The following is a 15,431-nucleotide window of genomic DNA, read 5'->3' as shown; positions in this document are numbered from 1 at the left end:
CGACAAGTCCAGCAGAAAGAAACCCTCCACCCATCCCCATTGACCAACTGTCAGAATGAACAAAATGCCATCCGCAATGTAACTAAGAGCAGAAACAATAACATCAAAATAGAACCACTGAAATTAATTATGAACTTGGTGTCTCATCATGTACGATGAATCATGGAATTCCTTCCCACATTGACAGCATGTGAACGATCTTTACCCAATGTGAACTCGCTGGTGTGTCTGCAGGTTGGAGAATTGAGTAAATCCTTTCCCACACTGAGAGCAGGTGAACGGCCTCTCCCCAGTGTGAATTCGCTCGTGTGTCTGCAGGTTGGATAATTGAGTGAATCCCTTCCCACATTGAGAGCAGTTGAACGGCCTCTCCCCAGTGTGAACCCGCTGGTGTGACTGCAAGGTGGATGAATCACTGAATCCCTTCCCACATTGAGGGCAGGAGAATGGCCACTCCCCGGTGTGAATACGCTGGTGTCTCAATAGATGGGATGAATCAATAAATCCCGTCCCACACTGGGAGCAGGTGAATGGCTTCTCCCCAGTGTGAACTCGCTGGTGTGTTTGCAGGGTGGATATTTGAGTAAATCCTTTCCCACACTGAGAGCAGGTGAATGGCCTCTCGCCAGTGTGAACGCGCCGGTGTGTTTGCAGGTTGGATAATTGAGTAAATCCTTTCCCACACTGAGAGCAGGAGAATGGCCTCTCCCCAGTGTGAATTCGTTGGTGTGTCAATAGGTGGGATGAATCACTGAATCCCTTCCCACATTGAGAGCAGGTGAATGGCCTCTCCCCGGTGTGAATTCGCCCATGTACCTGCAGGTGGGATAACTGAGAGAATCCCTTCCCACACTGAGAGCAGGTAAAAGGCCTCTCCCCAGTGTGAATACGCTGATGTTTCTGCAGAGTGCATGAATGTCTAAATCCCTTTCCACACTCAGAACAGGTGAACGGCTTCTCCCCAGTGTGAACTCGCTGGTGTTTCTGCAGGGTGGATGAAAAACTGAATCCCTTCCCACATTGAGAGCAGGTGAAAGGCTTCTCCCCAGTGTGAACTCGCTGGTGTGTATGCAGACTGGATAGCTCAGTGAATCCCTTCGCACACTGAGAGCAGGTGAATGGCCGCTCCCCAGTGTGACTGCGTCGATGAGTTTCCAGTTCTGATGGAAATCTGTATCCCTTCCCACAGTCACCACATGTCCATGGTTTCTCCATGTTTTGGGTCCCCTTGTTTCTCTCCGTGTCGGATAATGAGTTGAAGCCTCATCCACACACATAAGACGTGTACGGTCTTTTCCGCTGTGAATGGTGCAATGTTTTTTCAGGCTGTCTCACTGGTTCAACCTCTTTCTACAGTCAGTACTCTGGAACATTCTCACTCACATATGTGTCTCTGCATTTTCAGTGTCTTGATGCAGACAGAACAAACATTTCTCCTTCCAGAGTCAAATGCAGATAATGTTCATCTCCCAAGGAATCGAGTGACTCTGACAGATCTCGATGTGACGTTTGAGATTACTGCCTGTAATTCCTCCTCTTCTAATATCCTGTAAAATGTTTGAAGATGCAATATAACAAATGTAATTTATTACAAAACCAGCAATAATCATAGAATTTACAGTGCAGAAGGAGACCATTTGGCCCATCGACTCTGCACCGCCCTTGGAAAGAGCACCCTACTTAAGCCCACACCTCCACCCTGTGAACCAACCTAACCTTAATGGACATCAAGGGCAATTTAGCATGGCCAATCCACCTAACTTGTGCATCTTTGGACTGTGGGAGGAAACCAGAGCACAAGGAGGAAACCCATGGAGACACGGGGAGAACATGCAGACTCCACACAGTGACCCAAGCCGGTAATCGAAGCTGGGACCTCAGAGCGGTGAAGAAACCGTGTTAACCACTGTACTACCAATGTATCTAATCCGTACCATGTAACAACACCAGACATATCTCAAGACTGATATTAATTTACTGCCCCCTTAAATGTCAGCCATCGCCTGGGAAAAGCAGGTCTTTAATTGTGAACATTAGGAAAGAGACCATCCTTTTAGTCAGACAAATAAATGTGTCAAGCTGAGGGAGCAAAGGATGTCAATGTCTTTGAGAGAGAGAGAGAGAGAGACCTAGGCCAAGCTTTGCAGAGTCTGCACCCTCCCTGTAATCAATTCCTTTCCCTTCAGTTGCTGCAAGTGACCAATTGAAGGTGAGAATGAGAAAAGAAAGTGTTTTACTCACAGATGCTGGAGACAGGAGGAAGTTTTACCTCCAACTTCCGCTTTGTATGACGTCAGTGGAAACCTGCTTGAATCAGCCAATAGGAATTACCCTGTTCGGCGGTGACGTCTCCGGGTTCCGGCGCGCGGACACGGGAACGCCGCCCCCTCCCCCACAGCTCCTCGAAACAAGGTTTCCAGGCAACCAGCTGACAGCTCCGGCCAGCGCGAAAAGCCACTCGGCGATCTCTCCCTCCCCTGTGGTCCGGGACTGCGCATGTCCAAGGGAGAGTGGAAGTTGCGTAATTACGGGGGCGAGGCTACCCCTGACTTTCCTTCTGAGCTGTTCACCAATGGGAAGACTTGTACAGCTGAAGGACTCTGGTCCTACAGCCAATCAGAGCGCGGGCTTTGTGAGGACGAACATTGAGCTTCACACAGACTGAAACCTCCTCCTGTCTCCAACATCTGTGAGTAAAACACTTTCTTTTCTCCCCCTTTCAGTTGTTTCAGTCTGGTGTTGTTATCTGATATAGATTAGATATATTATTGATGGTTCAGTAGTAAAGTATATTTATTATTATTTCTGGTTGTGTAATATTGTCCTGCAGCTATGTTATATATTTCCAGTCATCTCTTCCCTCAGAGGGTTGTTAGTCTCTGGATTTCTCTTCCACAGGGACCAGTGGAGGCCGGGAGGGGCATTGAATATTTTCACAGATAAATTGGACAGATTGTTTTAAAACATTTTTTTTAACAATAAACACAACGGAATAACAAAAACTGGTGGAAATTGGGTACAGAGCAGAATAAGAGATATTGCCAACATAAATACAAGGTATTGCAGAATTATTTCAGAACATGATACTTGAGGGGCCTAGGCTCGCCAGATAAAATGCCAGAGCAATTGAACAGTTAACATGTTAACATAGTGGACGCGAATCTACGAAGACGAACAAATTCCCCTAGCCAGCACGTTTAGCTGCGAGTTTCCCGCCACACGCAGTGCAGAGAAGCACATGACTATTCAACACGCCTCACGTTGTATAAGGAACATGAACAAGCAATGCGCGGCCAAGGCTGCACAGTGGGGAGTTCCGCTGGTCAGAACTCCCCGCTGTCATGAGAGATCGGGAGGCCATTTTTAAATGCTGTCTCGATCTCCGAGGCCTCCAGAATGAACCCTGACCTCCCCTCTGCTCTACACCAGCCCGAACAGAGTATGGGAGGACCGCCGGCCCCACCCGCACCATCCTCAAGACTCATTCTGGGCACCACTTGCCCGATCGCACGCATGTAAAAAATGCCAGCCTGGCACCTGAAAGTGCCAACCTGCTGGCAGTGCGACCTGGACACCTTGGTAGTGCCAGGCAGGCACCCAAATGGCACCAGCAAGGTGCCAGGATGGCACTGCCAGGGTGCCTAGATGGCACCAGAAGTGCCAGGGCGCCACCCTGCCCAAAGAGCATGCAGTTTGTGACCTACAATCCCCTGGGAGACCCCTACAAGTGCTGTTCCGTCTGTCTCTTTTTATAGGGTCCAGTGCTGAACGGTGCCCTCTCAAGGTCTCTGAGGCGAAGGGATTGAATCCCAAAGCCTCAGGTACCTCGGGAATCTGCACATTAGGGTGAGACTGATGGCCTCGCCCTAATATGCAGTTTTGCCAAAAAGTGATCCCGCCCATAATGACGGGATTTACATCACAACTTCTCGCGAGATCGCGTTGAATCTTGCAAGGCGTGGCAAGCCGAGTAGATCCCGGGACAAGGTCTCCTGGCTTTCATTAGCCACACAGCACTGCGGTGAGCTGCTTTGCCGGTGCAGGTTGGCCATTGGATCGCACCCAGTGAGTGAGGAAAGAGGGTAAAATCATATACAAACAGGAGGATAAGAATACAGGTTACACACCCAGAGTTTTTCAAAACATACTAACAATATGGTCATATTCAAATGAATAAGTTAAATTGAATTCACTCATGGAAATCCCAGTGAGTTCACACTGGGGAGAGGCCGTTCACGTGCTCTCAGTGTTGGAAGGGATTTGGTCATTCATCGCACTTGCTCAGACACAACAAGTTCACAATTGATTACTGGGATTGGATTCTGCGGTTATTGTTTCTGCTCTCAATTACATCCAGGACTGCATTTTATTCAGTTGGTCAATGGGGAGGGTTGGAGGATTTCTTTCTGCTGGACTGACTGGTCTCATGACTTTGTGTCCAGTGGGCTGATACTTGAGCCTTGTTGTGAATACCTGGTTTCAACTTTCACAAGGACTACAGAGTGAAGGGGTGTTTGGAAGTTAGAAGATATTTCATTCCCATTTCTGTTTGGAATCCCCCAAATCATACCACATTGCCATGAAGATGGGATATGGTCATGACTTGGTTTATTTTTTTAATTTATCTGTGTCTTTCTCACAGCAGGGTATGAGGGGCAAGTTGTCTGAGGTAGAATGGGAAATTACCTTAATGGTTTGTTGGCTGACAGGCAATAGCTAATATTTAAGGAATTATTGCATTTTACGAGGGGATTAGTTAGCGCACTTGGCTGCACTGCTGGTTCATGATGCAGAGCGATGCCAACAGCACGGCTTCAACTCCTGTACCGGGTGCGATTATCAATGAAATGGCCTTCTCAACATTGCCCCTCACCTGAGGTGTGGCGACCCTCAGATTCAATCTCACCAATCAGCTCTCTCTCTCCCAAAGGGGAAAGCAGCCTATGGTCCTCTGGGACTTTGGTGACTTTCATTGATACAACAAATATAGATTCCTTTAAGGAACAAAAATCCAACCGGAAAGGTGATGCAACGGTGGCTAATTTCTGGTGTTAATAGTGTGAATCTTTGATGCACATTCTCCAGTGCCACTATTTCCTTTTTCTGAATGGAGATGACAAATGTTGACAGTGCTCCCAGTTAGTCTAACCCTGGTTCTAAACAAGTTGAACATAACCTCCCTGCTTTTCAATTCTATCACTCCATAATGGAATCCTATATATGGGCTCCACACTTTAGGAAAGATGTGACGTTCTCAGATAGGGTGCAGAGGACATTTATGAGAACGGCACCAGGGATGAGGGACTTCAGTGAGGTGGAGAGACTGTAACATTTGAAATTTCTCTCCTTAGATCAGACTGGCATCAGGGTTGAAAATGGGGCCATTCGGCCCATTGGATCCATGCCAGCTCTCTGTGGATCAAACCATTGTCCTATTCTATAGAAAATAGGAGGAAGAGGAGGCTATTAAGTCCTTCGAGCCTACTCCACCATTCATTATGATCATGGCTGATCATCCAGTTTAATAGCATAATCCCACTGTCCCCCTGCCCCGCTTCTTGAAAACATACAATGTTTTGGACTCAACTATTCCAGTGGTAACTAATTCCACAGGCCGACCACTCTCTGGATCAAGAAATGTCTCCTCATCTCTGTTCTCATTGGTCTACCCCGTATCCTCAGACTGTGACCCATACCCCCTTATCCCTGTCGGTTTATTTCCTTCAAGAATCCATCCAATTTCCTTTTGGAAACATTCCATCATCTCTGCTTCTACTCCACTCATAGGAGGTGGGTTCCAGGTATTTCCCACTTTCTTCAAATGCAAACGAGTCTCAGAGAGCACAGAAAGAGGCCATCCCACCTATTGTTCCTATTCTAGCTCTTTGAATGAACTATCTAATTGGTCCCATCGCCCGGCAAGTTTCATTTCCTATCAAATCTGTCCAGTTCCCTTTTGAAAGTTACAGTTGAATTTACTTCCTGCACCTTTGTCAGGCAGAGAATCCCAAATCACAACAACTCATTCTGTTTTAAATCAATAAATTCCACGATATGCTGTATTTGGATTTTCACAGGTGATTTGAAATTGAGTGAAAGACATGGGGCTGGATTCTCTGTTCCTGAGATTAAGTGTTGACGCTGGGGCAGGATTTGTGGACTTTGGCGACAGCAAAACTGGTGCCAAACCTGGACCGATTCAGCGACTGTGGAGGGGCTAGCACCGGCACCACGTGGAACACATTAGATTCCAATGATAAACAATGCGGGATTTGCCGGGTCCATGATTGACACTCTGAGGCTGACAAGCTGTAGTCGCATATACACATTACAATCCTCACAAACACACACTCATTCCAGCCAACAAGATGGCACTGGTTGTGCTAGAGTGCGCCCATACAGCTGATGGGTCGCTGGGGCCAGAGGGCACCTAGGGGGGGTGGCCTGGGGTCGGGCACCTAAAAGACCCATGGCCCTACGACCACAGTGGGCGGTCAGCAGCAGCGCAGCTGCATAGCTGCCTTTCCAGCTGAGATAATGGTGTTCCATGCCCATCCACCCCGACCCCACAGCCCCACTCCTGGCTACCCCCGCTACTCCCCCCAGCCCTGGCAAAAGCCCCCTGGCCAGCGGGACAACTATCAGCAAACTATAGCGATGTTGGACACTTCTGTACCCAATCTCTGTCCCTCAGAAGCCACAACGCTGGTTTCACGATTTTTAAAAGCTCAAGGGAACTCGGTCCATCGGAGGCGGAGAATCGCGGTGGCACCGGAGAATACTGGGTCAGGGCCGCTACTGATATGCAAGCGGTGTTTACTGTACCTGCATTCTGGACTGCATTGCTGCTGTCGAGGTCATGGAGAATTGCGATTTGGCGTCAAATCAGCACCCGCCGTGATTTTGGCATCAGAACCTATTCTCTGCCCAATTGCGTTTCCCAATTTCGAAGGGAGAATCCTGCCCAAGGTTGTTACACAAAATTAAGACTCAGTTTCTTTGAATGTCTGTGACCCCTGGTTCTGGAAACCCCCACCATCGGAAACATCCTTCTTGCATCAGCGTTGTCGAGTCCTGTTAGAATTCCCTCTCATTCTTCTGAACTCCAGTGAATACAATCCTAACCAATTCAATCTCTCCTCATAAGTCAGTCCCGCAATCCCAGGAATCAGTCTGGTAAACGTTTGCTGCAATCCCTCTGGAACAAGAACATCCTTCCTCAGATAAGGAGGCCAAAACTCCATACAATATTCCAGGTGTGGCCTCACCAAGGCTCTGTATAATTGCAGCAAGGCATCCCTACTCCTGTACTCGAATCCTCTCCCTATAAAGGCCAACATACCATTTGCCTCTGTTACCGCCTGTTGTAACTGGATGCTTACCTTCAGTGAAACCCTAACATGTGACTGGATCTTCATTTAAAAAAATAATGCTGTATAAATCAAAATGTTTCCACAAACTGAACTAGCAAAAATAGTTTAAATTAACAAATTGTTCCAGAATGTTGTAAAGGTACAGGGCATCTTATACTGCCAAAATCTGGCTCAAGTCTGAGACTCCTTGTTCAACCCAATCAAGATGAGTAAGAAAGAAAGTGATTGCCTTCCACAAAACTGGCTCTTTGAACCAGTGAATCTTGTATTGTCATGGAAGTGTCCCTTTAAGAAATGTTTTTGTCTTATCACATGGCTTCAGTGATGTCATTGTGTGGGTGGAGCTGGGCGGTGGCTCTGTGAAATTTTACTTTCGCTTTGAGTTTTGGGCTGGTTTGAACTGCACAGGTTGAAAGAAGTGTTTCTCTATCTTCATTTTAAAAGCTGTTTCCAGACTGCTTGATAACTTAAAAGAGATCGTTGCTTTCTGGAAAGAATTGTTTGGAAAGGAAACAAAAGTATCAATACCAAGTCTTCTACCAGTAAGAGTGCTAGGCCACACCTTTGAAAAGGGGGTTCTGGTTTTTACTTGGATCTTGTTATTAAATTGGAACAGTGAAGGGGGTATTCATTAAGGGTTATACATAGATTACTGTAGCTGCGTGGGCTCTTTATGTTTGTAGTTGATAATAATTCTTACTGTGTGTTTATACAAATGTTTACTAAATTTGTAGAATAAAGTTTGTTTTTTGATTAAAAGTGGCTAAGAATTCTGTTGAATGAAACCTGAAAGGCAGGCACTTCTGCTCATCATAACCAACATCAATAAACAGTTATAGGCCAGATGAACTCCGTAATACACTTTGGAATTTTCTGAACCCTGTCCCATAACAGTATTAACCAAATGCATTATTGAACGAGTTCTGTGTTAATTAGCTACCAGTCAGTAACACATGATTGAATAAATAATTAAAAAGAAAATATTATTTTAAATTTAGAGTACCAATTATTTTTTCCCAATAAAGGGGCAATTTAGTGTGGCCAATCCACCTAATCTGCACATCTTTTGGTTGTGGGAGTGAAATCCACGCAGACATGGGGAGAATGTACAAACTCCACACGGACAGGTGACCCAGGGCTGGGATTCGAACCCGGGTCCTCAGTGCCGCAGTCCCAGTGCTAACCACTGCGCCACATGCCGCCCTTTGATTGAATAAATAATGAGCCTGAATTGAGTTACAATTCATGAATCAATAATGAATCAGTGGTTATAGTGAAAGACAAAGTTTTTTTTTGTAAAATTGTAAAAACGTAATTGCTGTGTATGTAAAGAATGTGCAATGAGGATAAATGTACTGGCAAGAGAGACCTTCAAGCTCTGATTAGCCTCAACATTTGAAACTGTGTGAATAAGGGATTGTATAGAATCAGATAAAGGGATAGTATGAAACAGTTCTATTGTATTCCTGTCTGAGATAATGAGAGAAGGTGGTGTCAGTAATTGGGGATCCAATTAAATTAACCCAGTGACCAAATTGAGCAATTATCATGTTACAACAGACCCAACTCTGACGTGAGGTAATGGTCATTTTGGGGATAAAAGTAGAGGTTCCGAAGGTCTTCCTTGCTGGCCAAGTACTGAAGACTCCCGAGGCCGAGTTCCAAGGAAATTACTGTCAAAGAAGGAGCCAGACTCCCGAGGCTGAATTCCACAAGAATTACTGTCAAAGAAGGAGCCAGAGAGGGTTACACTTCTACAGACTGATCACCCACATGAAGTTGTAAAAGTCAATGTCTTAAAGTTGTCCAGTAAACATTTTTCATTTAATAAACTTATTTTTAAATTTACTATCCAGAGAATTCTGCCTTTTTCTTAATTGGTTAAAGTCTTGTCCGAACCAAAGTGCATTTATTAAATGGTAAGTTAGGGGAGGCTGAAACAATTAAGTTCCAGATAACAAATGAACAGATAGGTTGACGCAGTGGTTCAATCCCGGCCCTGGGTCAATGTCTGTGGAGTTTGCACATTCTCCCCGTGTCTGCTTGGGTCTCACCCCCACATCCCAAAAAGATGGATTGGACATGTCAAACTGCCCTTTAATTGGAATTTATTTTTAAAAAGATAATGAGCAGATGATGTGTTTTTAGTGATGTTGGTTGAGGGATAAATATTGACCAGGACACTGGGGATCAGACACTTTAGGAACTTTATAGCGGTTATTGGATAGGCACATAGAGCACACCAGAATGACAGGGAGTGGGATAGCTTGATCCTGGTTTCGGACAAAGCTCTGCACAACATCGAAGGCCAAAGGGCCTGTTCTGTGCTGTACTGTTCTATGATCTATAACTCCCCTGCTCTTCTTCAAAATAGTGGCTGTGGGAACTTTTACACCCACCTGAGGGGCAGACAGGGCCTCAGTTTAACATCTTATTTGAAAGACAGTGCAGCACTCCCTCAGTGCCGGGACGAGGAATGTTGGAAGTGATTTTAAAAAATTATTTTTACAGTACCCAATTCATTTTTTCCAATTAAGGGGCAATTTAGCGTGTCCAATCCACCTAACCTGCACATCTATGGGTAGTAGGGGCGAACACGGGGAGAATGTGCAAACTTCAAATGGACAGTGTCCCAGAGCCGGGATCAGACCTGGGACCTCGACGCTGTGAGGCAGCAATGCTAACCCACTGCGCCACCGTGCTGCCCTTTGGAAGTGATTTTTGTCTTCCGGTCCTTGGCGTGGGACTTGATCCCAGAACCTTCTGACTCAAAGGTGAGAGAGCTGCCCACTGAGCAACGGCTGACACTATAGACCAGTCATTTTCAAACTCAGGGTCACGATCGGCAGGTGAGTCGAAGGCAAGCATTGGGAGGATCGTGGGGCCATTGGTCATGGCATTCCTGATCACGGGAAGAAGTGCACAATGGCCGTGACCGGCCGCAACCAACTTTAGGAATGCCGACCGCCCCGTGCATGTGTTACCCCTCAGCAGTGCGCAGGCCTGGAGCCCAGCGGGGCAGAACGTTTCCTCCTGACGTCAGCGTGCTGACCAAGGAGTAAATTCTTTTAAAACATCAATGCAGTTTTCTGCCCAGAAGTGGCGGCAGAGAACAGGTCACCTGCCCAGACCCATGTTCAGGGTGCAAGGGAGATTGCTCCAATTTGTAGCTGCCAGCAGTGCTCATGTGAGCTCCAGGGCCTCTGGTGAACAACACATTAAAAAGAATCCAAAATCAGGAACAGAACAGCATAAAGATGATTTTTTTAACGTATGGCTTTATTAATTGTGCTAATGTGAATCCAGGTGCAAAGCTCACGTGTGTTCTATGCGGGAGGAACTGGCAAATGAAAGTTTAAAACCCTCAAAACTTCAAAGGCATTTAAAGATGAATCATGATGAGTTCAAGGATAAACCTTCTTAATTTCTTTCAACGGATGCAATGAGAACTTAAATCATCAGTTGAAGTCCTTGGCAGAAATGTAACAGTGAATGACAAAGCAAATGAGATCGTGAGAACCAAGCAGTCTCACCTGTCACATTAAAGTTACAGAAAAATTTTCGGTCGTGATAGTCGGCTGCAGTGGGTTGTGATGGTCGGCAGGCGTGGGTCACGATGATCGGCTGGCGTGGCTCGCGATGGTCGGCTGGCGTGGGTCGCGATGGTCTGCTGGCGTGGGTCGTGATGGTCGGCTGCCATGGGTCGCGATGGTCAGCAGGCATGGATCCCGGAGAATGGCCAGTTGGTAAAAATGGGCCCCGGTCAAAATATTTTGAAAAACACAGCTACATACAATACAAAGTTAGAAAGGGAAGGATACCCTTTAAAACTCCCACTCTTTGCCTCCAGAGCCGAAATCAAATAATAAAATCCCCGGTATAAATAACATGGAATTGACTAACAAATGTTGAAGTGTTGGTTTAGGACCACAAGTTTAGATTTTGCATTTGAGCCTCGGGCACCTTTCTGTTTCTCGTGTCATTGACAGGCAGGAGACGGAGCTGAGGGCTGAATTTAGCTGAGAATAACGGGGCCTGCGCACCAGTTGGGAAACTGCCATGGGCATCGCACTAATAGAGAGACAAGAAGGTGCTGGAGAACTGACTGGGAAATGGGCCTCCAACCAATTGTTATATCGGTCACTCAGAACTAAAGAGAAACTTGTCCCTTTAAATACATATACAGGGAAGGGGCTGCAATGAAATCTGTCCCTTTTAACCTGCACAAAAACAGGAGACTCAGATTCACAGGCTGCAGGAGTTCATTCGTCCCATCGTGCGTCTGCTATCTCTTTGAAAGGTCTCTGAGTCATCCAACTGCTCTGCTCTTTCCCCACAGCCCTGCAAATTCTTCTCTTTCAAGTATTTACCCACTGGAAAGATACTCGTGAATCTGCTTTCAGGCAGATCAGAACAACTCGCTGTGTAAACAAATAAAATAAAATCTCATCTCCCCCTCTGGCTTCTTTGCCAATTACCTCAGAGGGACTCACTTTCTGTTAAAGAGTCTGCCAACCCTTCTCTTCCACTTTCCCTATAGTGCATCAATCTAGTAATGAAACGTTGAATAAAATCAAACATTTCTATTGATAAAAGTTCATTAATTAAACAGAACATGGTTTTAAAATGTTAATAATCCTGCTTATGTTAAATGTGAGGGTATCCCAAAACCCAGAAGGGTAACGTGGAATTCTTCTTAGTGGTGCATATTTTCAATTTGGTATAATGTGAAAAAAAGATATGCAAACCAGGAAGGAACAGTTCAGTCTTGTTGTGATCAATTAGTAAAGTATTAACTTAAAGGAAAACACACAAGGAAATTATGATGGACAACATCAATACACTTACTTGCTCCTCTTGTCTCATTGTCTGTGCTTGTGATCTCATTACTACACAATCAGGAAACACCCAAGGATTTTCCATTTGCAATTTGTCTGTCGCTTGATTGTCTCCTGGCTGTTCAACCACAGTGGGCATCACTATTATCTGTGACTCACCTGTATCATTCCCTGAAATGAATTGAATCCCTGCAATTAGCAATGTTCCTACCACTCCTACAACCATTCCTCCCATCTTCAAAGCTACTTCTTAAGTTTGCTCTCACAGAGGAATCCTTTAACCTCCCCGTGAACACTGGTAACTAAAATTTCTTCCTTCAACATCACTTCTGAACAGATATATTTATCCCATACCATTAGGGATTGCCTTGCTCCTGTATCTGTTAAAATGTTAATATCTTTTCCCATTCCATCCTGTAAACCTGAAAAGACTTTCCCTTCACATACAAAATCGTTAAACACATAACCACCTGCAATTCACTCTGCCCCTTTACAGGTTGTGCACATGGCCGCCAACTGTGTGTACGCCATGTGGGTGAGCCCCTGCTATCCAGGGTTTCCCTTTGTCCAGGGACCCTCCAAAGTGGTTGCTTGCAAAGACATTTTGTTCCAAGTCGCCACATGTGGCCTGTTGCAGCCGGTCTAATGCCTTCCATCTTTCTACACCTATTTCTCCCTTCCGGTGTATTCTTCTCCCCCCCCCCCCCCCAATCTTCTCATCTTCTCACCCGCACACACCCACCTCCATTCCGTAGCTAAACCTTCCCCCTCCCTGCTGTTTTCTTCCCTGATTATCCCTCCGTGCCCGTTATCTGCCCGACCCCAGGCGCCATCCCCCTTGCGGGAGACGCACCGCAGCCTCTCTCTCCTGCATGAATCCCGGTGCTAGCTACCTTGCTAGTGTGGTGCCCCCTCCTGGGAGTTGTTTCACTTCCTCCCATTGCCCGATTTCTGGGCTTCCTGTCCACCATTTCCCTGTGCTTAGCTATATTTAGATCATCCTTCCCTCTCTTGCTGCTCTCGTCTCCAAAACGGGGCAGTGTTCACTCGTGTGAAGCGGTCTCTGTGGCAATGGTCTCCTGTTGGCTGTGCAGACTGTGAAAGGGAGAGAGCTTTTTTTTGTTAAAACATTGCTTTATCAAAGTCTCATTCTGCGGGCTCTTCATCGCTGCCCGTGCTGCCATTTCTCCAGTCCGTTCTCTGCGACGAACATGCGTCTGCAGGGAGCGTGAGAAAGTGTTCCCTGCCTTGATACATGACCCAGAGCTTGGCTGGGTCCAGCATTCCGAATCCTACACCGTTTCTGTACAGCGTGGCCTTCACTGTGTTAAATTCGGCCCAACGCTTGGCCAGGTCAGCCCCAATGTCCTGGTAGATCCGGATCTTGTGACCTTCCCGGCTGCAGTTTGTGGACTGCCTGGCCCAGCACAGGATTCTTTCCCAGTCCTGGTACCGGTGCATCTTGCCGATTATCGCCCTCGGCTGTTCCCCGGTTTGCGCTTTGGTCGGAGCGATCGGTGCGCTCTGTCGATTTCAGGTGGGTTGGGGAAGCTGTCCCTTCCCAGCAGGTTACCCAGCATTTGGGCCACATAATCTGTGGGGTTCTGACCTTCGCTCCTCTCCGGTAGGCTCACGATTCGTAGGTTCTGCCGCCTCGACCGGTTCTCCTGATCCTCAACCTTTCCTCTCAGGTTGCCTTGTGTCGCGACCAGCCTTGCCACCTCCTTTTCCAGGGCGATGATCCGGTCGCTCTGGTCCGCTGCAGCTCTTTCCAGATCTTTAATCGTTGCCTCCTGGGCCTCCAGTTGCTTTTCGGCTTTGTCCAGGGCCACCTGCATGTTCGCCAGATCTTCGGCCACAAGCTTCACCGCAGTTTGTATATCCGATTTCATCTCTTCTTGGTATTCCCTCAACTCACTTGAGAGGAATATCCTCCATCCATCCCCTGGTGAGAGGGGGCTTTTCGTGCGGTGGGTCGGTTCCTCTCACTCTGGCGAGTTCCGGGTTTCACCACCTCGTGCGCTGGTCGGCTCAGCTGATAGTTGTTTGTCCCGGCTTTTCCCACTCCTGGTCTCCACTCAGCCTCTGGACTGGCTGTTGTTCAGCATCTTTCCTTCTTCCTTCATTTTGTAATGGTGTGGGGCTGATTTGTATCGTTTGCAGGCGTTTTTCGAGGAAAAAGAGTCTATTTTTCAGGTTCGTGGGAGGAGAGCCACCTGATGTGTGACTTCTTAGCAAACCCCCGAAACCGGAAGGCCCCTCGCCTTCTCTCTGTTCTCGTACTGGACCCTACTTGCCCTCCGTAGCTGCCGCACCGCTTTTCTCGTCATCAACCTATCAAAGTGCCCCTGCAGTTTCTTCCTCACCGCCAGCAACTCCTTAGTGGCCCCCCTCCCCGGTATCTCCTGCCCACCAGCACTGAGTGCTGAATTTGGTGCTTTTTGAGTGCGATAGTGAGAGTTTGGTGACCGAGGGAGTATAAGGCTTCATTTTTATCTAAAGTTTTTATCTTTCTTTTATTTAGTTAATTAACTTAAAAGTTGCTGTTTGGTTTAGAAGAAGGTGAATTTTCAATCAGCTTTAAACAGGCTTCTACTTGTAGGCACTTGCAGCTGGAGCTTGTTAATTAGTTAATTGGATTAGGCCAGTTTTTCAGAGGCTAGATTCACAGTATAAAAGTGATCCCCTACAGTGCAGACTTTGTTTGCACTGAGTGCTGAATTTGGTGCTTTTTGAGTGCGATAGTGAGAGTTTGGTGACCGAGGGAGTATAAGGCTTCATTTTTATCTAAAGTTTTTATCTTTCTTTTATTTAGTTAATTAACTTAAAAGTTGCTGTTTGGTTTAGAAGAAGGTGAATTTTCAATCAGCTTTAAACAGGCTTCTACTTGTAGGCACTTGCAGCTGGAGCTTGTTAATTAGTTAATTGGATTAGGCCAGTTTTTCAGAGGCTAGATTCACAGTATAAAAGTGATCCCCTACAGTGCAGACTTTGTTTGCACTGAGTGCTGAATTTGGTGCTTTTTGAGTGCGATAGTGAGAGTTTGGTGACCGAGGGAGTGCTGAATTTGGTGCATTTTGAGTGCTATAGTAAGAGTTTGGTGACCGAGGGAGTGCTGAATTTGGTGCTTTTTGAGTGCAATAGTGAGAGTTTGGTGACCGAGGGAGTGCTGAATTTGGTGCATTTTGAGTGCTCTAGTAAGAGTTTGGTGACCGAGGGA

At 46.5% G+C, this 15,431-nt stretch overlaps 1 protein-coding gene across 1 annotated transcript in view; it reads right to left on the bottom strand.

Annotated features, from left to right (window-relative positions):
* The window catches only part of LOC140417958 (uncharacterized), a 128,385-nt gene that overhangs the window by 19,546 nt on the left and 93,408 nt on the right, over window positions 1-15,431 (bottom strand). Inside the window, 3 exon segments of the mRNA XM_072501389.1 lie at window positions 211-1,262; window positions 7,343-7,412; window positions 12,222-12,329. Of these exon segments, the coding sequence (XP_072357490.1) occupies window positions 211-1,262; window positions 7,343-7,412; window positions 12,222-12,329 (1,230 nt within the window).

This window comes from Scyliorhinus torazame, chromosome 5, assembly GCF_047496885.1.
Source record: "Scyliorhinus torazame isolate Kashiwa2021f chromosome 5, sScyTor2.1, whole genome shotgun sequence".
NCBI lineage: Eukaryota > Metazoa > Chordata > Chondrichthyes > Carcharhiniformes > Scyliorhinidae > Scyliorhinus > Scyliorhinus torazame.
Note: the sequence above shows the minus strand (reverse complement) of the source record. Positions and strands in the feature narration are given on the sequence as shown.